The following is a 21,149-nucleotide window of genomic DNA, read 5'->3' as shown; positions in this document are numbered from 1 at the left end:
CCATATTGACAAGGTTTAACTGGCGCACATGCTCAAATAACAATAACAACCTACCAAAGAGGGGTGTTGTATGGACATCTCCATATCACCAAATATGGGGATGAGAAAAGGGAAAGATATGGTTGTTTGCTTCAAATCTGTTCATAAAACAGATCAGAAGACATCAATATGTGCAGTTCTTTCCAATCAACAGTTTCTTTTTTCCCTTTATGTAGTGAAGGTCTCTTAAAAACACCCATACTTAAAACAAAACTGAAAATAAGCTTACTCAAAGAGAATATCAGTTATTGATTGCATTACATCGAGCTACACATACAGGATGATACTCAATGTAGTGTGGTTGTGCCTAACTGAAACTCCCTAGTGCAGAGCTAGCGCTTTTTTTCTACTGGCTCGTTAACATCTACCATGATGCTTTCTTTACGCCCATCAGTTCACCCTTGTTTCAGTAGGATGGGCAGGAGGTGGAGCAGCAGGCGCAGAGGATGCACTCGTAGTTGTTTTTGTTAGATTTAGGAAATAGGAAGAAAGCAGATGCTGGATCCGAAGCAGGTTGCTATTGGAGCTAGAGGAAGAAGAAGAAGAAAGCAGGAAGAAGAACAATAAAGTTGTTATTTGTTTTATTTAGGAAGCTGGTTTTATTAAGGAAGTAGTAGCAACCACTCCTCTTTTCATTAGGTTATACCAATCACCCATACCAGATACGAAGGAAGCTGTACCTGTACCAATTCCCTGCAAGGCATCTTCAAAACCTAGCAACAAAAACCAATACCAAAGGCCTGCAAACACGTGCAAGACCAATTCATTCAACAACCTCAAGAATCATCTATCATGAAGCGTTTGGTTTAGAGGATATCAAAGATTAGTTGGTATCTTAATAGTATTCCTAGAAAAATTATTCATAGGAAAATAATCATAGTCAAAAGGAGATATCATAAGGTGGTGCTCTAAAGCTGTTTAAGACAAATGGAACCTACCCAGGAGTAAGAAACCTGCAACTACAAGATAAAAGTGAATAAACTGAGGAATAAAAAGGGAACATATACATAAAGCGAACACAAAGATATGGCCTCGTGTACCAAACAAGCTGGACCACATGGTCACGTAGCAGAATCCATGATGGACATTGTTCTTTTGAGTATTCAAGAAGAACATTGTTCTTGCAGTACACTGGCTTACTATTTTGTAGTTATAGTGAACGAAAGAGTTAATTTTTGAAAAAGTAACCACAAAACCTAAAAAGTTACTCCCTTCGGTCACAACAAAAAGATTCATTTTGGATATCTACATGGTCTCCGAAATCATTCTAGTACGTAACAAAACTGTAAAAAGTACCTACTGAAAAATGTTCTAAAATCATTCTAGAACAGGTAGGTGTTGTATGCAGGGTCTGAATGTGAGGAGATGCTTGGATACTTGCCTCAAGATCTTGCTAAAGTGTTGGCTCCTCTAGTAGACAAGCAATATATTGAATGCGAGGTGAAATTCTCTTATTTTGCTAGATTGAGCCACTAAATAATAGTACTACTGGTCAACCAGCTGCGAAAAGAAGAAAAAATGGCAGTTCCTTTAAGAGCAGTGCCATGGTGCTTTGCTCTACCTCAAAGGAAAAACGAGGCATCTAGTAGACATATTTTTAATATTTTTCATCACTGTAGGTCTTGACACATCTATCTTGACTGGATAACTTACCTTGTTAATGAAGGTTTCTCTGATATTCCGGTGGCCTAGCAGTTACTGTGGAGGATATTCATTTGTGCTTATCATTTATTTGGTCTTGTTCAGGGTCACAACGACATTGGGAACAAGTGTATGACATACAAACAGTAAAATGGGAAGGAAAGGGTCAGAAGTATCACCAAGCAAAAGGTATCCCTTGAGGTCTGCACATAGTAGTGGTAGAGTTCTTCGCTCTGCCTTAGCCAATAATAATAAGGACAGTGAGCCTCTGAATGCGGCTGCTGCTACCCAAGCAGCTGTGAAAAAAAGAAGTGGCAACCAGCTAGATAATCCTAATAGCACTGTCAGGCTACTTTGTTCTACATCAAAAAATAAGGACGAGCCACATAGCAGGCCTCTAAATGACAGGATCATTGATAAGCCAGCTGCAAATAAAAGAAAACATGCCAATCCCTCACAGGTTGGAAGTCCCAGCAGCAGTGTTCTGCAATAAAAAAATAAAGATGTGGCGCGCAGTGAGCCTCAAAGTGACAGGACCACTGGTGAGGTAGCTACAAATAAAAGAAAAAACGCCAATTCCTCAAAGGTGGGGAGTCTGAGCTCTGGTCTCAGTGTGCTTCGGTCTGCTTCAAAAGCTAAGGATGAGACATGTATCAAACCTTTAAATGATAGTGCTGCTATTGAACCAGCTTCAAGTAAAAGAAAATGCACCAGTCCGTCAAAGGTGGGAAGTCCCAGCAACAGTGTCAGGGTGCTTCGATCTACTTCAAAATATAAGAATGAGACATGTACCGAGCCTTTAAATGATAGTGGTGCTATTGAACCAGCTGCAAATAGAAGGAAAGGTGTCAGTCGTTCAAAGGAGGGAAGTCCCAATAGCAGTGTCAGGGTGCTTCGCTCTGCCTCAAATAATAAGATTGATGTATCTATTGAGCCACTAAATAATAGTACTACTGGTCAACCAGCTGCGAAAAGAAGAAAAAATAGCAGTTCCTTTAAGAGCAGTGCCAGGGTGCTTTGCTCTACCTCAGAAAGGAAAAATGGTCGTCGTAGATGAACTGGATGCTGTCGTGCCGATGGAGGAAGGGGTACTGGAGCCGCATTGATGGAGGATGGGGTGTTGGGAAGTCGGTCGAAGATGCCTCATCGTCGCAGATGAGCTGGCCGATGTCGCACCGATGGAGGAAAGGGTGTTGGGGAAGTCCTTCGACTCTAGATCGAGACCACACATCTCACCATGGGTTCACAGGAGGCACGATGGCGTTGAGCGCCCGTTGCTGTCCGCCACTGCCGCATCGGGATCTTGTGTCCATTTGCTATGAGAACACTAACTGTCCGCTCTCTAAAAAAGCATAAAATATAAGGTTCAATAACAGAAAAAGGTCCAAGCTCCTACTATAGTACAAACAAAGTGCAAGATAAAGGGATGGGAAAGAAATAGAGGTAGCTTCCTTTACATAAAACTCTAGCTAAGCATGGACATCCCTGTTTCAAATTGCTTTAATGTGTGCGAGCATACCTTCCCAAAGACGCAGCCCAGTGGAGTGCAGTCCATCCATGAGCATCCCGGAAGTTCACATTGACACCGACAATTATTATCGGTCTTATAGCCCAGTCATAACCCAGTGCTGCTACTAAATGAATCACACCCTGTCCTTCCTTGCACAGAACATTGGGACCCTTTCCATCATCGTTTACTTTGCAGATGAGCCATTGATGCAACTTCTCTTTCACCAGTTTCTTTAAACTTTGGACCCTAGCAGTGGAAACTACTTCCTTGACAGAAGATTCTTGATTTGACCATTTCCCATCAAGCATTAAGGAATTTATAGCAAGCATTTGATGGTCATCTGGCCCCAAAGTGAGTAGCTTCTCAAGACGAATGTGTAGATGCATTTCATTTACACCATTGGCTTGGGAACGAGAAGTCTCCATGTAATGAGCTTCAGAATCACGATACTCAAATTCTCGCACTTCACTACAAGCCACCATGTTTGAACAGGTCACATAAAATGGAACTCTTCCTGATTGGTGTGCTGGTGCATAGCAGCGTAGCGTGCCATCGGTCAAAACCTCAGCTGGTACTTCAACATCCCCAAACATAAATGACCACCTGCGACTTTCCACATGTTCTTTATTCACCAAGAATGTACCAGTAACTGAAACCTGCATCATTAGAATAATTAGCTAGAAAGAGACATGAGTACTACAAACTGCTAACTAACAAACAAGAATTATCAAACTGTGGTCTATGGAGGTGAAAAACATAAATACTATAAGAATTATCAAACTGAAACCTGCCGGAACTCCCTGAGGACGGCCCCGGGGTCGTCCGCTGCGACGTTCGCCTTCATCAGCGCGTTGTAGAGGTGCGCGTCGGCACGGACGTCGTGGTCCCTGAGAACCGGGAGGACGCGAGAGATCTCGCGCGGCTCGCCACCGCCTACCGGTGTGCGATCGGCACGAATCGTCTGTCGATCTCATCGGCCTTTCGCCTTCTGGGAAACGGAGTCGTTGCTCCATCGGTGCCGCTCGAGCCAATCGCGAACGGGGAGGATGCTGACGCGGCGGGCGGGGGTGGGCACATATATCAAAGACATCTTCATTGCTTATTGCTGGTATACTTTCTGGCACCCTTTGGCCAAATATCAAAGACATCTCATTCTCCCAATCAAATGCAGGCTCATATGCTGGCAGTGGTGACAGACTACAGTGCTGAGAAAAACACAGATGATAAAGATATGTTAATGTTCAACACCAAGATGAGAATTGATAATGATTGCAATAACTTGGAGGAAAAATTGTCACATGAGAGCTTTAAAGAATAAAAACACATGGTATGTCATTTCGAAAGGCTTAAAATGATTTTACCAGTCTTCAAATTTGACTCACGAAGCTAGATGGTGGTTGGCGGCGAAGGTAGGAGGGACTCGAGGTTGATCTCTACTTGCTTGGTGATCTTATGGTGCTGGTCTACCATGAAATGCGACAAGAATCTCTCTTTTGCTGCTTCATGAGCCTATTTTTGGCAATGCCTGAAAAGCAAGATAGTTATTTTAATTTTGTGAGAAAAACTATTTTTAACATTGTCGTTGCCGCCTCCGAAGTCGCCATCTAAGTCTCGTGCACGCACGCTATCGCTTGAGCCTGAAAAAATATCTTTCAGATTAGACTGCATTATGTAAATTCATAATATCAAGGATATGAAACACAAGCCATTTCTCAAACAACCTTTATACACAATGTCAAAACCTCATTGACTTAATACACAAAAGCTCATGATAACTAATGTACTGCCACTAAAGCTCCATTTTTTAAACAACCTTTATACAAAACAAAAAATGAGCTGTCATCCGAATGATAAGATTCACACTCCTCTATTTGCTGGAATACGCTTGACAATCTTTGCAAGATCATATGACTTGAGCCGACATACCTAAACAGCAATTGTACCAGGGAAGGAATTCGACAGCGCTCCAGCATACCATCCACAAGTTATACAAGCGAGATTGCTGATATGTTCAAGCAGGTAGAAAATAGAGGAGGGGTAGGAGCGTCGTTTATCTTGTGAATGAGGCAGGTGCACTCAGCCCTATCTGGAAAGCAAACATAACCAAACATAAGCGGAACGCGAAGAAAAGACATGACAGACTGGAACAAACTGAGGCTAGCTAGTTGTTGCTTACCGACGAATCGGGATGTGCCTCCAGCAGCAAACACCATTATAACAGATGATCTGGCGTGTATCAGGGTAGAAGGGAAGAAAATAATTGGACTATAGCAATTTGTGAAAATCCCATCCTCAATATCCTAATACGCAATCCCTAGATCACTGCACAATCCTAGATAAAAGGTCGAGATAATTCAGTTCAAAAACAAAACAAAACATACTAAGCAGTGATCATATCATCCATTAGACTCTAAGCACCAGAGAATGAATACCCAAGCAATAAGAATGTACAACAGGTCATCGTCATTGTATACATGTATGGGAGTGTAACTGTGTTAACTTGAACTTAACAGATGTGCTTATTAGAGGATGATTAGATACAAAATATCTAGACCGATGAAGGTTACAGAACTAACACAACACTTTAAGAAATTTTGATAGCCAGTGGTTTAGACAACAAAACAGTAGCAATCTTTGCAAAGGCTGACAGAGTAGGCAACAAGTGATTATGATACAAGAGTAGGCATATTCGTAATTTTTCCAGATAATACAGTGATCAAATAATAAAATACAGTGATCAAATAATCATAATAAGGTGAACAAATAATGTAGTGTACCTGGTGAAACTAAAACCTGCTCAAAGGAGACATAATACAAGTCTCAAAATACCAATCGATTCATCAACATCAGCATAACCACTTGCATATTAGGAGTACTTACCAGCGTTAGGTGTTCTACGAGACCTGGACGTATTCTTGTGTCTAGAAAATAAAACAATCAGTTTGCTGGCATACATACACAATAGAATAGGCGAGCAGAACAGGGTGCCGAAAATTCACCAGCAAGGGCGCCACTTCGTTGATGTGTTGGATCTTAAATCTCCCCTGTTTTACATGTGGTGATGCTAGGAAAGGAAATCCACTGCACAAACTCAACGGTTGGAGCAACGATTAGCAAGCAGCGACAAACATAGGAAAAATGATTCATCAGAAGGAGAAGGCCAAGGGGGGAGGGAAGAGGCCGAGGAGATGGTATGGGAAGCTGGAGGTGTACCTAGGATAGATCATTCATGGCTCCACCTCCTGGCCATCTCTAATCTTGGTTTGCTATTTATAACTCAAACAACCTTTATACTTCCCTGGTAACATCAAGGAGCGAGATGCGAGTGTGCGTGGTTGGTCCTGTTGCTGGGACCGCCTCGACCGCATGGGCGAAGAACTACCCATTGGCGTTGTGACTGCGGATGTGGAAGAGGGAGGGGAGGTCCTAGGGCTCGAGATGGTAGAGGTCGATCTCGGCGATGGCGTCGACGCGGAGGCGACAGCCGAGAATGCGGTGACGGAGATAGGAGGAGACAAGCTCCTCGTCGTGGAAGGCCGAGGAGTGGGGCACCTCTCCCGCGTCGGCGGCTGCGCATGTGGGGCTCGAGGCGGTAGAGGTCGATCTCGGCGATGGCGTTGACGTGGAGGCGGCGCCCGAGAACGCCACGACGGAGGGAGGAGGAGGCGACTCCTCATCGCGGAAGGCCTAGGGTTTCGGGGGGATGCGTCGCGAGCGGGGCAGGGACACCGTGGCGTGCGTCCAGGGGGAGTGGGGCGAGGAGGAGGGGGAGCCAGGCGCAATGGCGGTGTCAGAGGCTTGAAGCGGAGGCGACGGACGGACGATGATGATTTGACGCATATAGATGGACGGTGTAGATTGGCTGAAGGCAGAACCAGGGGAGGCAGCCTACCCCTTACAGCCTTAATAGGTAGTATAGATTATATTAACGATATATAAATATATAATATTATTATAAATACGTCGCTTAAATAAATTAAGCTGATGTCGAACAAACATTATCAATACTGCACAAATTATTTCTAAAGAGACAACATAAAATTTTAATGATAGGCAAATATGTCGACAACCGTATACTAATCTAATCCTTTTCCTTCTATGAGACACCACTTTTCTCCTGTGAGACACTAAACAGACAATCATGACAATATTAGTAGCATATTTGCACAGCAAACAGATGCCAACAATACAAATTTCATTTAGCAAGTGTAGCTACAACATGAGATGAGCAATTCAATTGATGTAGCAACATATCCAAAGAACAAAATCTATATCTCTAGTAAATTATCCATTGTGTGAAAAAAGATGAAGTGAGCTTACACTGTGAGTTTTCAAACCATATGCAGATCTATCAGCAATACCCACACACTCTATCCACCCATAGGAGCACTCTATCTCAGCACCCAACAATCAGCAATATAATGAGCCATCTCATTAGGTAAATGTTGTCTGAAGTGCAACTGATCCTTATCAATTCCCAAGCATATCAGGAAAAGATAGACCCTTCAGGTGAAGTAACCAAGTGTCTCGTTATTAATAGTTCCCTATAAATAACAATAGTGTAAAAGTTCAAAATTATATCCAGGGTAAGAACAACACATTATAAACAAAAGAAATGAGATTAAATTTGAAAGGCAAAAATTGCAAGAAATTGTTAACCTTTGCAACTGCTTCCACAAGCTTCATTAGCTTGACTGACTCCCCTAAGAGTTGCAACTCTCTAGGAAACATCAGGAACTACAAATTAGGAACATAAAAAATCAGATGTGATTTGTCCTCTGGGTCCACAAAATGCTCAATTTCTGCTAATTTGAATTCACACACTCGGAGAAGACCTAGTCGTGACAAGATATGATTGACAAGTTCCAGACATAGTGAGTACATTAAAAAGGGAATATCTATACAACTATTGCTTAGCCAATAGCTGCTTTTTAGAAGCAGATTGTTGCTAACTTTACAACAAGTAATAAATGTAATGTCAAATATCATACTAAAAAACAAAGTTACTGTAGAACTTTTATTAATTTCACAAACAACATATGAAGCACTAAACATCACATAAATTCTGAACTGCGGTTGAAGCATGCCACAATTGCAGAAGCAACAAGTGAAATGGTATATAATACTACAAATATTAGTAAAAGCAAAACAATGAGTTCACATGTTGAGCTATGCATTTGTTTGAGCAGAATACTTGGCTCACTTTGTTAACACATGCTTTGAAACCAATAAACTCTAAACTATATGCAGTGCAGAACATTGGACCAATATCTGTTAAATTGTAAGAAATTTCTTATGATTTTTCAATGAGCAGTGTTGTATCATGGTGGCAACTGGCAACCATAGGTGCCATATTAGGCACGACAGCATAAAAAGAACGTGTTAGCAAAATTCAAGGCACTTTCCAAACAAATTTGGCACTGCGGTGGTGCGGACCAAACAAAAGAATGAGCACACTGCAGGTGCTTTTGGAATATGCGGATGTCGATGGCTCGACCAAAGAAAAGGCATTGGCGGCATTACCCAAATGTTGTTGTTAGAATAAAATATCAAAGGAGAATGAAAACTCACCTTTCCAACACCGGCGACATGAGCATCGTTGGGGTTAGATCGTGGAATTACAATTTTCACCAAGTTACCTGTCCAAGTGTTAGTGAATAGATTGGCAGAGATGACAGAATTTGCGAAGTGTAACAAAATAACAGCAGGCTTAAATCACACATGTAAACGATGGTTCTCATTTTAAGGAAATTCTTTTGTACTCTCTCACGGTGTTCGTGATAGCTTGCTCTACTGGTAATCTGTCCATGCTTGATGCACCGTAAAATCCATGAACCCTTTAGTATTCTTCAAAATGCATGTACCTCCGTGATAGAGAACAATGATATCAGTTTAACCCCAAATGCCGCATCCGCAATGGCCTGAACACATAAAACACTATCATCTAAAGTGGCAGCTGTCATTGCCCTGATAGACCCTGCAGTTGTCAGACCCATATGTGCAACTATGATATGAGCTCCTGCCTTGGCCATGGCAGCAGCTTCATCCGGATTGAAAGCATATGGAGTAGTAAGGAAACCCATGCGATGAGCCATTGAAATCATCTCCACTTCCATGCTGACAATAAATATAATCAAGTTAATTCAACTTCTAGCTAGAGTGTCCTTCCCTTTCAGAAAAAAAAACTTATAGCCGTAACCATTATGCAATGCTTCACGATGACAACAGTAATGCATGGAGAAATTGCGCTTCCAAAAGTTTAAAATGTGTAGAACTTATACTTGTACCCCATTCCAGTTTCCTCCAAATTATGTCTAAAATTCCCATCAAACAGACCTACGGTTGGGAAGTTTTGCACACCGCAAAATCCAATGGTTTCTAGTTGTCTGAGAAAGTATTCCATTCGACGAAATGGATCTGTAGCACATACCCCAGCAAGAACAGGAACTCCTTTAACCACCTGAAGTTAGATCTACATCAATGGTTGTGCATAATAAAGTTGACAGACATAAGAGTGATGTTGGATTCTGAGCTACTTACAGGCAACACTTCGTTGGCCATCTGAAGTACAATGTCATTTGCATCACCAAAGGGCAAGAGCCCAGCTAGTGAGCCCCTTCCATCCATTCAAAATCGTCCAGAGTTGTACATCACTATAAAATCAACCCCACCAGCTTCTTCGAACTTTGCAGATATGCCTGTGCTAGCACCAGCTCTAATAACTGGAGTACCGTCACTGATCTGTTCCTTCAGTTTATGTAATATTGACCGCGTCCTCCGCAATATTTCTGTCAGCATAGAAGAGCAGTCAATTAGGGCAAGTTTTGCTGAAGCTAGTTAAGAACAAGAATACAACGTTAACAAATTCTGAAGCAAGCTGGTTGTAGCACACAAATGATCTGCCTGGTATGTAAAAATATGCTTTCTGGTTAGCTGTGGTGGCTTCTCTGACTTGTTATAGGAAAGTTCTAGTTATCTGACACAGACACAGACACAGGTATATCAGGTCCATAACACCCTAACTTTACCCAAATGTTGTTAGAATAAAATATCAAAGGAGAATGAAAACTCACCTTTCCAACAACGGCGACATGAACATCGTTGGGGTTAGATCGTGGAATTACAATTTTCACCAAGTTACCTGTCCAAGTGTTAGTGAATAGATATATAGGTAAGAGACTAATAATATAATGATTAATCAAACTCAAAAGAACAGTGCCTTCTGTGGGTTAAAGCTCGATCGCCAATACTACATAGTGTCGGACTAACACCCTGCAATGGCATTATGTGGGACTCATAACCATGTGGTAAGTGAAGCTTTGGAGCTCGTACCAAAATGAGTTCCATACATTAATCATTCAAGAATGAACGTAAAGTGCCTATATGTGATCACATAGGTACCTAAACCTTTGATACCACTATAACATATAAAATAACTATTCTAGAAAAATAAAACAATTCACCAACATTTTTAGTACCTTTTGCTACCATGCCAAATATAGAGATACGGAAAATTATTAATAACTACCTTGTATATATAGTATTTTATTAATTGAAAGGCAGAGCTCCTACCACTTTGTTAAAAAACTCTAAAAATCACAACATATTCCTATTCAACATATAGAAGAGACTTGAGGGACTGAGTACCTAACCTGTTAATTTTATAGAAATGACGCCCTCACCTGTTTCCTTAATGTTGATATTGCACAAAGAAGTGGTCTTCTTAATCGCCTCTTTAGGAGAAGCATCTGAAAGTGTGCAATCCACTTGTGGAATAGCACCCTTAGTATCTGACATGATAATAAAACAATTACACCAAAAATCTGTCAAGAGTGTTATTACTTGTTCTACTTAGCCAGACATAAAAAGAGTAAATCAATGAACCATAGAAAATAAATATAGGAAACTTGCATGTGGATCCACTGTAATGATTATTTGGAGTAGCCAGATCATTGATGTTTAGAACATCAAGTGATCGACTATGTTGATCATGTGAAGATTGACCTCCTACTTCGTCATCCTGATACTGCAGTTCTTGCTGCTGTTGTTGCCATCTTTTGTTTGAAGTATTGCCTTTGTCTGCCCCATATCTGTTTGATCAAGGATGATGCCCAGTTCTATCCGTGTAATTAAAAAAATGAGCAACACCACAGTATGTCTTTTACTAACTAAAATCAGTGAAAATACCAACTACCTGCTCTGGACTACTCATTCCATAGCCAAACAAGCAGAACACAAAACTACCCAAATGTAACCAAATGTTACTGATTGTCAAAAACACAGTTACACGTAATGACCATTATAGAGTTCAAATGCCAACAATCAACAACCAGTTACAAAATTGAAGCACAAAACAATCAAAATCATCCTATTTACCCTAATTAAGTGTTGAACATATTACACTGAAGCACTGAAGGTAACACCAATGCCTCACTTTGGCACTCGAGACATGACCCTTGGGCAATGCTTATTCGGATCTAAGGGGAGTGAGAAGAAAAGAAGCAATTCTCAAAAATCATAAATTTATTAATGAATTACATAAGGGAAACAATTATAAAATGAGGTAGCCTAACCTCTCTTCCGAAACCAAACCAAACCAAACCAAACCGAAAGGGGAAAATATTGGAAGATAAAAGCCGGGAACGAACCTAGTTAATCGGCGTCACCACTATCGCTTGGTTGGATCTGATCGCCGTTGACGCACGCCCTAGCGACCTCACGCTATTTGAAGCTATTCAAATTACCGAGTTCTGTAAAAGCACCCAAAAATATTTGTCACACACGAATATTTGAAAAAACAATACTGCACTCAATCTGCCATAGAGTAGCCAAAGTAGTCCCAGTAATTGAACCAACTGTTAAAACCCAAGCCACAATTCTTGGTTTGACAGGAGAGGAAGGGGCACCGTCGGTGTCACACCCGGTTTTAGAAGGCAAACCGAATGCGAACCATGTACGTGCCAGGATCAGTTATTCACGTACACAGCAGTTACATAACATGGACATCATCACACAGTGCTCAAAATAGTATTAAAAGGGAATAATAGTCGATTACATCATACGTCTGAGACGTCCATATAGTTCTTACAATAAATCAAAGTGCGGAAAAGAAACGTAGATAACCGCGGCCTTCACAGGCAGCCGACTGGGGGTTGCCGCTAACCCGCACCTAGAACTCGTCGTAGTCTTGGAACTCCTGGAAGTCTCCTTCCACAGCTTCATCTTCGCCTGAGCAGTGGTTGCAATGCTGACAACCTAGGGATGGGGGGGGGGAGGTTTGTTGTGTAGAGCAAGGGTGAGTACACATCAACATACTCAGCAAGTATCCCGTTTGGCTGTAGTGGACTAGCTTTATGTGGGGGTAAGTCAAGCAGTTGCTTTTAGTTGGTCATATTATTATTTACTAGTAGAAAGCCAGGTTTTAACATTAACCCAAGTTATTAGCCCGATGTACCCTTTCCAAACGAAAAGAATACCACTTACCAGCACCATAGACATAACCAAAACCATCAGTCTCATTGCCACCTGTAAACCAAAATGTCTCTGATCAAGTACCACTAATCACTGGAGCTCCCTTGGCCGCTCATAACCGCGAGCACGGCTGATATATCAGTTTTCAAACACTCTGCAGAGGTTGTGCACTTTACCCACAAGCCGTGATTCCCATTCTGCCCGGAGATCATGACTCTCCATTGATCACTACCAAGGTGACCCAGCAGGGCATCACTACGTAGCCTTTACAAAGATTCCCGGGGCTGTAGCCACCCGTTAGGTTTCCTAAATGCACCGCACTCCTCCCCAAGGGGCGAACCCAAACTTGGCAGAGCGAGCCGCATACACCGAGCCCCATTGACGGCACGACAGCTAAGTGAACTACACCCCGGATCCTCTAATTATTCAGCTAAGGGCATCCCATTCCACCCTCATGGTTGCACTGTTTTCCCGGGCGGTCATCCATAGAACAGGTCCTTACGGAGAGGCACTCGAGAAACCGTTCGAGCCCCCTTGAAGGCCACAAGTATAACATCATCAGAAGAGAAGGGAAAACGGCGTATCGTAGATAATCTCATCATGTTCATTGATTAGAGGTTGAGCAATAGCATAAAGCTAAACAATAATAATAATAATCCAACCCAGATAGGTAAACAAGGACATGGATCACAAAAGCTAGTCAATCCTTAGGTATAAATGTGTAAAGCGGGAGGTGAATTAAATAATGAATAGGACAGAGATAGGTCAAAGGACACTTGCCTCCACCAACCGACTGCTGCTCAGGGGCTTCTCCTGCGAGTTCCTCGGGCTCTTCGACCGGATCGTTCTCTATGCGATTGCAAGCATACATACATTCATCCATTCAAATTGGGAAACAAACAGTACATCATACAAGTGAACAAATAAAGTGAATATGCATCAAGTATGACATTCGATATCGCATTCATTATGGTTAGAAAGAAACGGGAAAAGGTCTCGCGGGGGGGTTAAAGCTTATGCACTAATGATTAGTTACAATTGGTTCTAACAAAAGAATTTAGTTATATGCACTAATGGAAACCTAGTCATTTTCAGTTGATCAACATTGAACTGGATAAACAATTGATTATATGAATTAACTAGCGTAACGGAATTCTAAATTAAGTTTCCTATTTCATTAACATGAATGATGATTAGCTTGCCCAAAACAAAATAAATAACGATGATGAAAGAAAATAAAATAAAATAAAATAAAATAAAAAAAGGGGGGGCGGTTGAACCGGCCTGGGGCAGGGGCGGCTGGGCAGGGCGCGGCCTGACCGGGGAGAGGGAGGGGAGGGGAGAGGGAAGGGAGAGGGGAGGGCTCACCGGGGACGGGGACGGGGCGGCCGAGCGGCGGTGCGGCCGAGCTGCAGGGGGCGGCGGCTAGGGCAGGGGGCGGCGGCTAGAGAGAAAATGGGAGAAAGGGAGGGAGAGAGAGGGATTTGGGGGGAAGAGGGAGGGGCGGCTGGGCCAGCTGGGCCTAAAGGGGCACGCGGGGGGGGGGGGGGGGGCGGCTGGGTCGGCCAGGGCGGCCCACGGCGCGGGAGAGAGAAAAAAGGAGGAGAGAGAGAAAGAAAAAGAAAAAGAAAGTAAAGGTTTTTCCTCCTTTTCGAAATCCGATCTTCCTAGATGAATGCACTTACATTTCTAAGCAATCAAAGAATGCATAGTTCGGCATGGTGCATCAAACAACATAAAGTAATTTAGGGTTTTTTCTTTACACGGGAATTCCAAGCCAAACCCTGCTATAACTTTGGAAAAGGTCAAGGTTTAGCGAGGGAACGAGAAAAAAGAAAAGGGGTAACGCCTGAATTTGGTGAAAGAAAAGAAGAAAAAATTCTACCCCCAAATTCAGGGCGTTACAAACCTATCCCCCTTAAAAGAATCTCGCCCTCGAGATTCAGGGTTGGCCAGCAAAGAGCTCAGGGTATTTAGCCATCAGATCATCTTCACGCTCCCAGGTTGCTTCTTCCTCAGAGTGGTGATTCCACCTAACTTTGCACATTCTGATGGTCTTCCTTCGGGTGACTCGGTCTGCAACCTCAAGGATTTGCACTGGCTTCTCAACGTAGGTCAAGTCCTCTTGGACTTCAAGACCTTCCACTGGCAACTGCTCTTCTGGCACACGCAAGCACTTCTTCAACTGAGACACATGAAAGACATCATGCACAGCGGACAAATTCTCTGGCAAATTGAGCCGATAGGCCACTTCTCCATGTCTTGCAAGAATCTGATACGGACCAATGTAGCGGGGTGCTAGCTTGCCTTTGACTCCGAATCTTCTAACTCCTCTGATTGGTGACACTTTCAGATAGACAAAGTCTCTGACTTCGAAACTCAGCTCTCTTCTTCTTGTGTCCGCATAGCTTCGCTGCCTTGATTGCGCTATCTTCAGATTCTCACGGACCATCTTGATGTTCTTTTCAGCTTCAAGTAGTATGTCTGGCCCAAATACCTGCTTTTCTCCAGGCTGATCCCATTGCAACGGAGTTCTGCAACTCCTTCCATAAAGCGCCTGAAATGGTGACATCTTCAAACTGGCCTGGTAACTGTTGTTATAGGAAAACTCTGCATAAGGCAATCTCTTATCCCATCCGGACTGATCTTGCAACGCACAGACTCTCAACATATCTTCAAGAATTTGATTGGTCCTTTCAGTCTGACCATCTGTCTGCGGATGATAAGCTGAACTGAAATTCAGATGTGTGCCCAAAGCTTCATGCAACTGCTGCCAGAAATGAGAGGTGAACTGCGTTCCTCTGTCTGACACTATTTTCTTTGGCACACCATGAAGACAAACGATCCGAGACATATACAGTTCTGCCAATACTGCACTGCTGTAGTTGGTCTTGACAGGTATGAAGTGGGCTGACTTGGTCAAGCGGTCCACTACTACCCAAATGGAATCGTAGCCGGCTCGAGTGCGAGGCAATCCGACTATGAAATCCATACCAATTTCATCCCATTTCCACTGAGGGATCTGCAATGGTTGCAACAATCCAGCTGGTCTCTGGTGCTCTGCCTTAATTCTTCGACATCTATCGCACATAGCCACATGCTCCGTGATTTCCCTCTTCATTCCGTACCACCAGAATTTCTTCTTCAGATCCTGATACATCTTCTCACTGCCAGGGTGAATCGAATAGGCTGTCTCATGAGCTTCCTTAATGATCAACTCCCGAATAGACTGGACATTGGGAACACATAAGCGGTCTTTGAACCATATCACTCCTTCTGCATCTTCTCGAAAATCTTTGCCTCTGCCATCTAGAATCAGTCGCCGGATCTCACTAATCTTCTCATCATTCTTCTGCGCTTCTTTGATTTCGCGCTCTAAGGTAGGTTCCAACTCGACTGTGACTCCCCGCGAATTGTTCAGAAATCCGAGACTCAACCCGTCGAACTCCTTGGCCAACTCATAAGGCATCGGTCGAGCGACCATCAGATTGACTTGACTCTTTCTGCTCAAAGCATCTGCCACTACGTTTGCTTTGCCTGGATGGTAGTGAATCTCCAACTCATAATCTTTGATCAACTCTAACCATCTTCGTTGCCTCATGTTCAACTCTGACTGAGTGAATATGTACTTCAGACTCTTGTGGTCTGTGTAAACATCGCATTTTTGTCCATACAGATAGTGCCTCCATGTCTTCAGTGCGTGAACCACTGCTGCCAACTCTAGGTCATGGATTGGGTAGTTCTTCTCATGAACCTTCAGCTGTCGGGACGAGTAAGCCACAACTCTTCCCTCTTGCATCAACACACATCCCAAACCTGTGTAACAAGCATCACAATACACCGAGAAGGGCTTGTGCACATCAGGCAAGACTAAGACAGGTGTTGTAGTCAACTTCTCTTTCAGCGCTTCAAAGGCCTCTTGGCATTTCTCGGTCCACTTGAACTCAACTTTGTTGCCTAGCAACGCTGTCATAGGTTTCGCAATCTTCGAAAACCCTTCAATGAATCGCCGATAATATCCGGCCATTCCAATGAAACTCTTGATTCCTCGAGCATCTGTTGGCGCTTTCCAGTTCAGAATGTCTGCCACTTTCTTCGGATCCACAGCCAATCCTTCTTTGTTGATTATGTGACCCAAGAACAAGACTTCGCTGATCCAGAACTCACATTTGCTCAACTTTGCATACAACTGGTGCTCTCGCAATCTCTGCAATACCATCCTCAAATGATCTGCGTGCTCTTCTTCGCTTTGAGAATAAACCAGAATGTCATCAATGAATACCACCACAAACTTATCGAGATAATCCATGAATACACTATTCATCAAGTTCATAAAGAACACTGGCGCATTGGTCAAACCAAAAGACATCACTGTGAACTCATACAAACCATACATGGTAATGAATGCCGTCTTCGGAATGTCCGAAGGTCGGATCCTGAGCTGATGATAACCTGACCTCAGATCAATCTTGGAGAACACACTGGCTCCTCTCAACTGGTCGAACAGATCTTCTATTCTGGGCAAGGGATACTTGTTCTTGGTCGTGACTTCATTCAAAGCTCGATAATCGATACACATCCTTTTGGTGCCGTCTTTCTTTTCCACGAACAAGACAGGGGCGGCCCAAGGCGAGGTGCTTGGCCGAATGTAACCTTTCTCTGACAGCTCATCAATCTGCTCCTTAAGCTCAACCAATTCTGGTCCAGATATTCTGTAAGCTCTCTTAAAGATAGGGGCGGTTCCAGGAAGAAGCTCTATGGCAAATTCAACTTTCCGCTCTGGTGGCATACCCGGTAAGTCCTTTTGAAACATATCTGGGAACTCAGACACAACCTTGATACTCTCAATTGGGTCTGCTTCACTGCTATCAATGGCCATCTGATAACAACTTCCCTTCTTTGGCTCAGGCGGGACTAACTCGGTCACCACTTCCTCTCCTAGTGGGGACACCAACTTGATTGTCCTTTTATCACAACTGATAACTGCCTGATACTTATCTAGCCAATTCATCCCTAGGATGACATCTATTCCCTGAGTACCCATTACTATAAGGTTGGCGGGAAACGCTATCCCCCTTATTTCCACACTTATATTCAAACGAATGCTATCGGCTCGAATTCTACCACCGGCTGAGTCAATTTGAATGGGGGTTGACATGGTAGTAATTGGAAGATTATGTGCTTCTACCCATGATGCAGTAATGAAAGAATGCGTTGCTCCAGTATCAAATAACACTTCTGCAATACGGGAGTCGACTGGGAACATACCTACTATCATGTCGGGGGTCTCCTGAACTGCTTCAGCCTCCAAGTGGTTCAGTCTCCCATGATTGTAACGCGGCTGAGAGCGATTGCCTGCTCCAGGCTGAGGCACATTCTGCTTTGCTGGGACATTGGGGCCTGACTGCTGCTGGGTTGCCTTCTTCGGACATTGCATCACCCAGTGGCCTTGCTCTCCACAGTGGAAACATGCTCTGTTTCCAACCTGAGCTGGTGCTGCCTGATTGTTCTGCTGGCTTGCTGGGGCAGGAAGGCGAGGTGCCTGCTGATTCTGCCTCTGAAACTGACCTCCTGACTGATTGTTCTGACGTTTCTGGTACTGATGCTGAGGGTACTGCCTTTGAAACTGCTGATGCTGCTGAGGTGGACGCTGGTTCTGCCTGAACTGCTGAGGTTGATTGCCTGAGAAATGAGGACGACTGCTGCTTCCAGGCTGGGGTCCACTGATCTTGCGCTTACGATCCTCCATCTCCTTACGCTTCCTCTCTGTCATGATTGCTCTGTCAATCAGGTGCTGGAATGTCGGGAAGGTGTGATTCATCAGTTGGTACTGCAGAGGGTCAACCAAGCCTCTCAGGAAACGGTACTGTCGCTTGGCGTCGGTGTTGACATCTTCAGGAGCATAGCGAGACAACTGCAGAAATCTGTCCCGGTATTCACTGACAGACAATGGCCCTTACTTGAGAGCCAGGAACTCCTCTTTCTTCACTGTCATCAGACCTGCTGGAACATGGTACTGACGAAAGCTTCCTCTGAACTCTTCTCAGGTGATGGCGTCGGGGTGGGCATGGGTGGCGAGGTAGGACTCCCACCATGACTGGGCTGCTCCTCTCAACAGGCGAGGACCATACAAGACTTTCTCCCTGTCATCACACTGAGCGGTATGCAACTCCCGCTCCACAGTGCGCAGCCAATCTTCAGCATCCATGGGGTCAGAAGAGTGAGCAAATGTTGGGGGATGACCTCTCATGAATTCAGCACGCTTGTCCCTGGGCATCTGAGGCATCTGAGGCTGAGGTGGTGCTTGCTGCTGTTGCTACTGTTGCTGCTGCTGAATGGCAGCCAGAGTCTGACCGATGGCTTGAACTGCCTGAGTCTGCATCAGAAACATCTGCTCAATGGACATCGGGGGCGGGGGCGGCAGGTGCTGCTGCTGGGGCACCTCATCCTGTGGAGCGGCTCGCTCCTGCTGAGCACACCTTCCTCCTCTGCGCCTGTTCTCTGACATCTGCAGAATGCAACCACACATCAGAACTGATCTGGCAAATCTTGCAGCATAAGAAAAGAGTATAGAATTCTTCAACAGCACTGAACAGATGAGCATCTTCACTGATCTCCAACACAGACCACACAACTTCTCAGATAAAGAGGCAAGTGGAATAAAAGGTTTCCCAACTATATAACTAACTCCATTAACATAATATGTAAACCAAAATGCAGGGGGTACCCACACTCTGGTGACAGTCATTACAAAAATCCAAACCAAACATAGTTCATCATGACAAACACAAATGCACAGGATATAGCAAACTACCCTGTCTAACTAAGACTAACTAAGACCGAGACTAACGCTAAGACTGTAGCTTCTACGTATATATTTTGTATTAATTACAAGATCCGACTCTAGCGATCTATGGTTCTAGATTTATCTTGGTCTTGCAGTCGGGATTGCCATAAGACTGGCGTCCACACCGAGGTGAGCGGTACGGGTGCTGAGTCCCGACGGGAGCGGGGGAACCATCATCCAGGTGACGACGTTCCGCGCGCTCAGCCCGCAGCAGGGCGATCTCAGCACGAGCCCTACTCAGCTCGTCTAGTGCATGGTCCAGCTCCGTGTTTAGCACGACGACTAGGTTGACTGTGCTGCTCAACCTAGGATTGCCCTCACCGACAGGTGAGACAATCACGCCTCCTGTGCTGCCAGATGGACGGCAGGGGTAATACTTCAGGTCAAGACCATTAGCTACCCCACCGAAAACCGAGCAGTAGTGCGAAAGCGCACGCCGTGCAGCATCTTGCATGGCTACCTCAGCTGAGTCCCGCTCAGAGATAGAATAGTGCTCTGAGCAGGCCTCCGTACCCTGGAGACTGTTCTCCGGGCGGCGCACCAAGCAGGTCGCCTCCCAGCGGTCCGGGTAGACCCCACGACTATGCTCGTAGACCACACAGTGATACTCGATGGACCAAGTACGTCGGTTAAGTGCCCGACGTAGCAGGGTATCGAGCGCATCATGGAAGTGACACCCGCGAGCAGCGTCGCGAGTGATGGGTCGAGCAACCCATCCTTCCGGCTCATGGTTAGCAGAGAGGTCGGTGTCGTGGCTCGGGCTGTCGTCGCCATCTCCGTCGTCTGGGTCTCCTCCAGCAGCTACTCCAGAGGCTGGGGCGCCTAGTGGTGGTGCAGGGGGTGCCTCCAGAGGAAGCACAGGGGAGCAGCTCCTCACAGACTCAATCTCCTGTTGGAACGAGAAGGAAGAGCCCTGCTGCTCCTGTCGTCGACGTTCCTGCTCCTCATGCAGGCGGTGGTGCAGTCTCTCCAAGTGGCTGGACTGTCCGGCCACGGGACGGCGAAGCGGACGCTCAGCAAGGCGGGAGGGTGAGAAGGGGATGACAGACTTTCGTGCAGTGTGTCTAAGTCGAGCCATCTACAAAAGACATCGCAAGCAAAAGGGTGAGAACAGAATAAATATGACCAGCAAGTAATGAATCATAAATAAATGAAGGATCAGAATAAAACATAATTTTCAGCAAGGTATAATATATAGTAGAACATAGATTTGGTCGGTATGACCAACTTTTGAAGGGATATCAAAGTCAAGGAAGGGACAGAGGTCTATAGTCCTTAGAACGACCATTCTATTCTAGGTTAGCGGCCCTACAGTCAGCACGGCTTTGATACCACTTATGTCACACCCGGTTTTAGAAGGCAAACCGAATGCGAACCATGTACGTGCCAGGATCAGTTATTCACGTACACAGCAGTTACATAACATGGACATCATCACACAGTGCTCAAAATAGTATTAAAAGGGAATAATAGTCGATTACATCATACGTCTGAAACGTCCATATAGTTCTTACAATAAATCAAAGTGCGGAAAAGAAACGTAGATAACCGCGGCCTTCACAGGCAACCGACTAGGGGTTGCCGCTAACCCACACCTAGAACTCGTCGTAGTCTTGGAACTCCTGGAAGTCTCCTTCCACA

At 44.4% G+C, this 21,149-nt stretch overlaps 1 protein-coding gene and 1 long non-coding RNA gene across 3 annotated transcripts; both read right to left on the bottom strand.

Moving 5' to 3' along the window:
• Positions 1-2,877: 2,877 nt before the first annotated feature.
• On the bottom strand, positions 2,878-3,913 carry LOC109944800 (calmodulin-binding transcription activator 1). The gene is made up of 2 exons (XM_020550130.2): positions 3,200-3,913; positions 2,878-3,022 (listed from the first exon to the last, which is right to left on the bottom strand). Exons 1-2 carry the CDS (start codon positions 3,853-3,855, stop codon positions 2,893-2,895), a joined length of 786 nt encoding a protein of 261 aa, XP_020405719.1. The 5' UTR covers positions 3,856-3,913; the 3' UTR covers positions 2,878-2,892.
• A 1,509-nt stretch (positions 3,914-5,422) lies between these two features.
• On the bottom strand, positions 5,423-6,700 carry LOC103649808 (uncharacterized). Of its 2 annotated transcripts, XR_563718.2 has the most exons (4): positions 6,404-6,700; positions 6,190-6,271; positions 6,071-6,111; positions 5,423-5,522 (listed from the first exon to the last, which is right to left on the bottom strand). It is a non-coding gene; the product is annotated as an uncharacterized lncRNA (long non-coding RNA). The 2 variants fall into 2 exon arrangements; XR_563716.2 differs by having other exon boundaries at positions 6,190-6,572.
• Positions 6,701-21,149: the final 14,449 nt, after the last annotated feature.

This window comes from Zea mays, chromosome 3 (genome assembly GCF_902167145.1).
Source record: "Zea mays cultivar B73 chromosome 3, Zm-B73-REFERENCE-NAM-5.0, whole genome shotgun sequence".
NCBI classification, from domain to species: domain Eukaryota; kingdom Viridiplantae; phylum Streptophyta; class Magnoliopsida; order Poales; family Poaceae; genus Zea; species Zea mays.
Note: the sequence above shows the minus strand (reverse complement) of the source record. Positions and strands in the feature narration are given on the sequence as shown.

Coding starts and splice junctions, on each gene's coding strand:
- LOC109944800 (XM_020550130.2), bottom strand. CDS start 3,855: ATGATGCAGGTTTCAGTTACTGGTACATTCTTGGTGAATAAAGAACAT. Junction 3,023..3,199: donor TGGGCTGCGTCTTTGGGAAG/GTATGCTCGCAC, acceptor ATGCTTTTTTAG/AGAGCGGACAGTTAGTGTTC.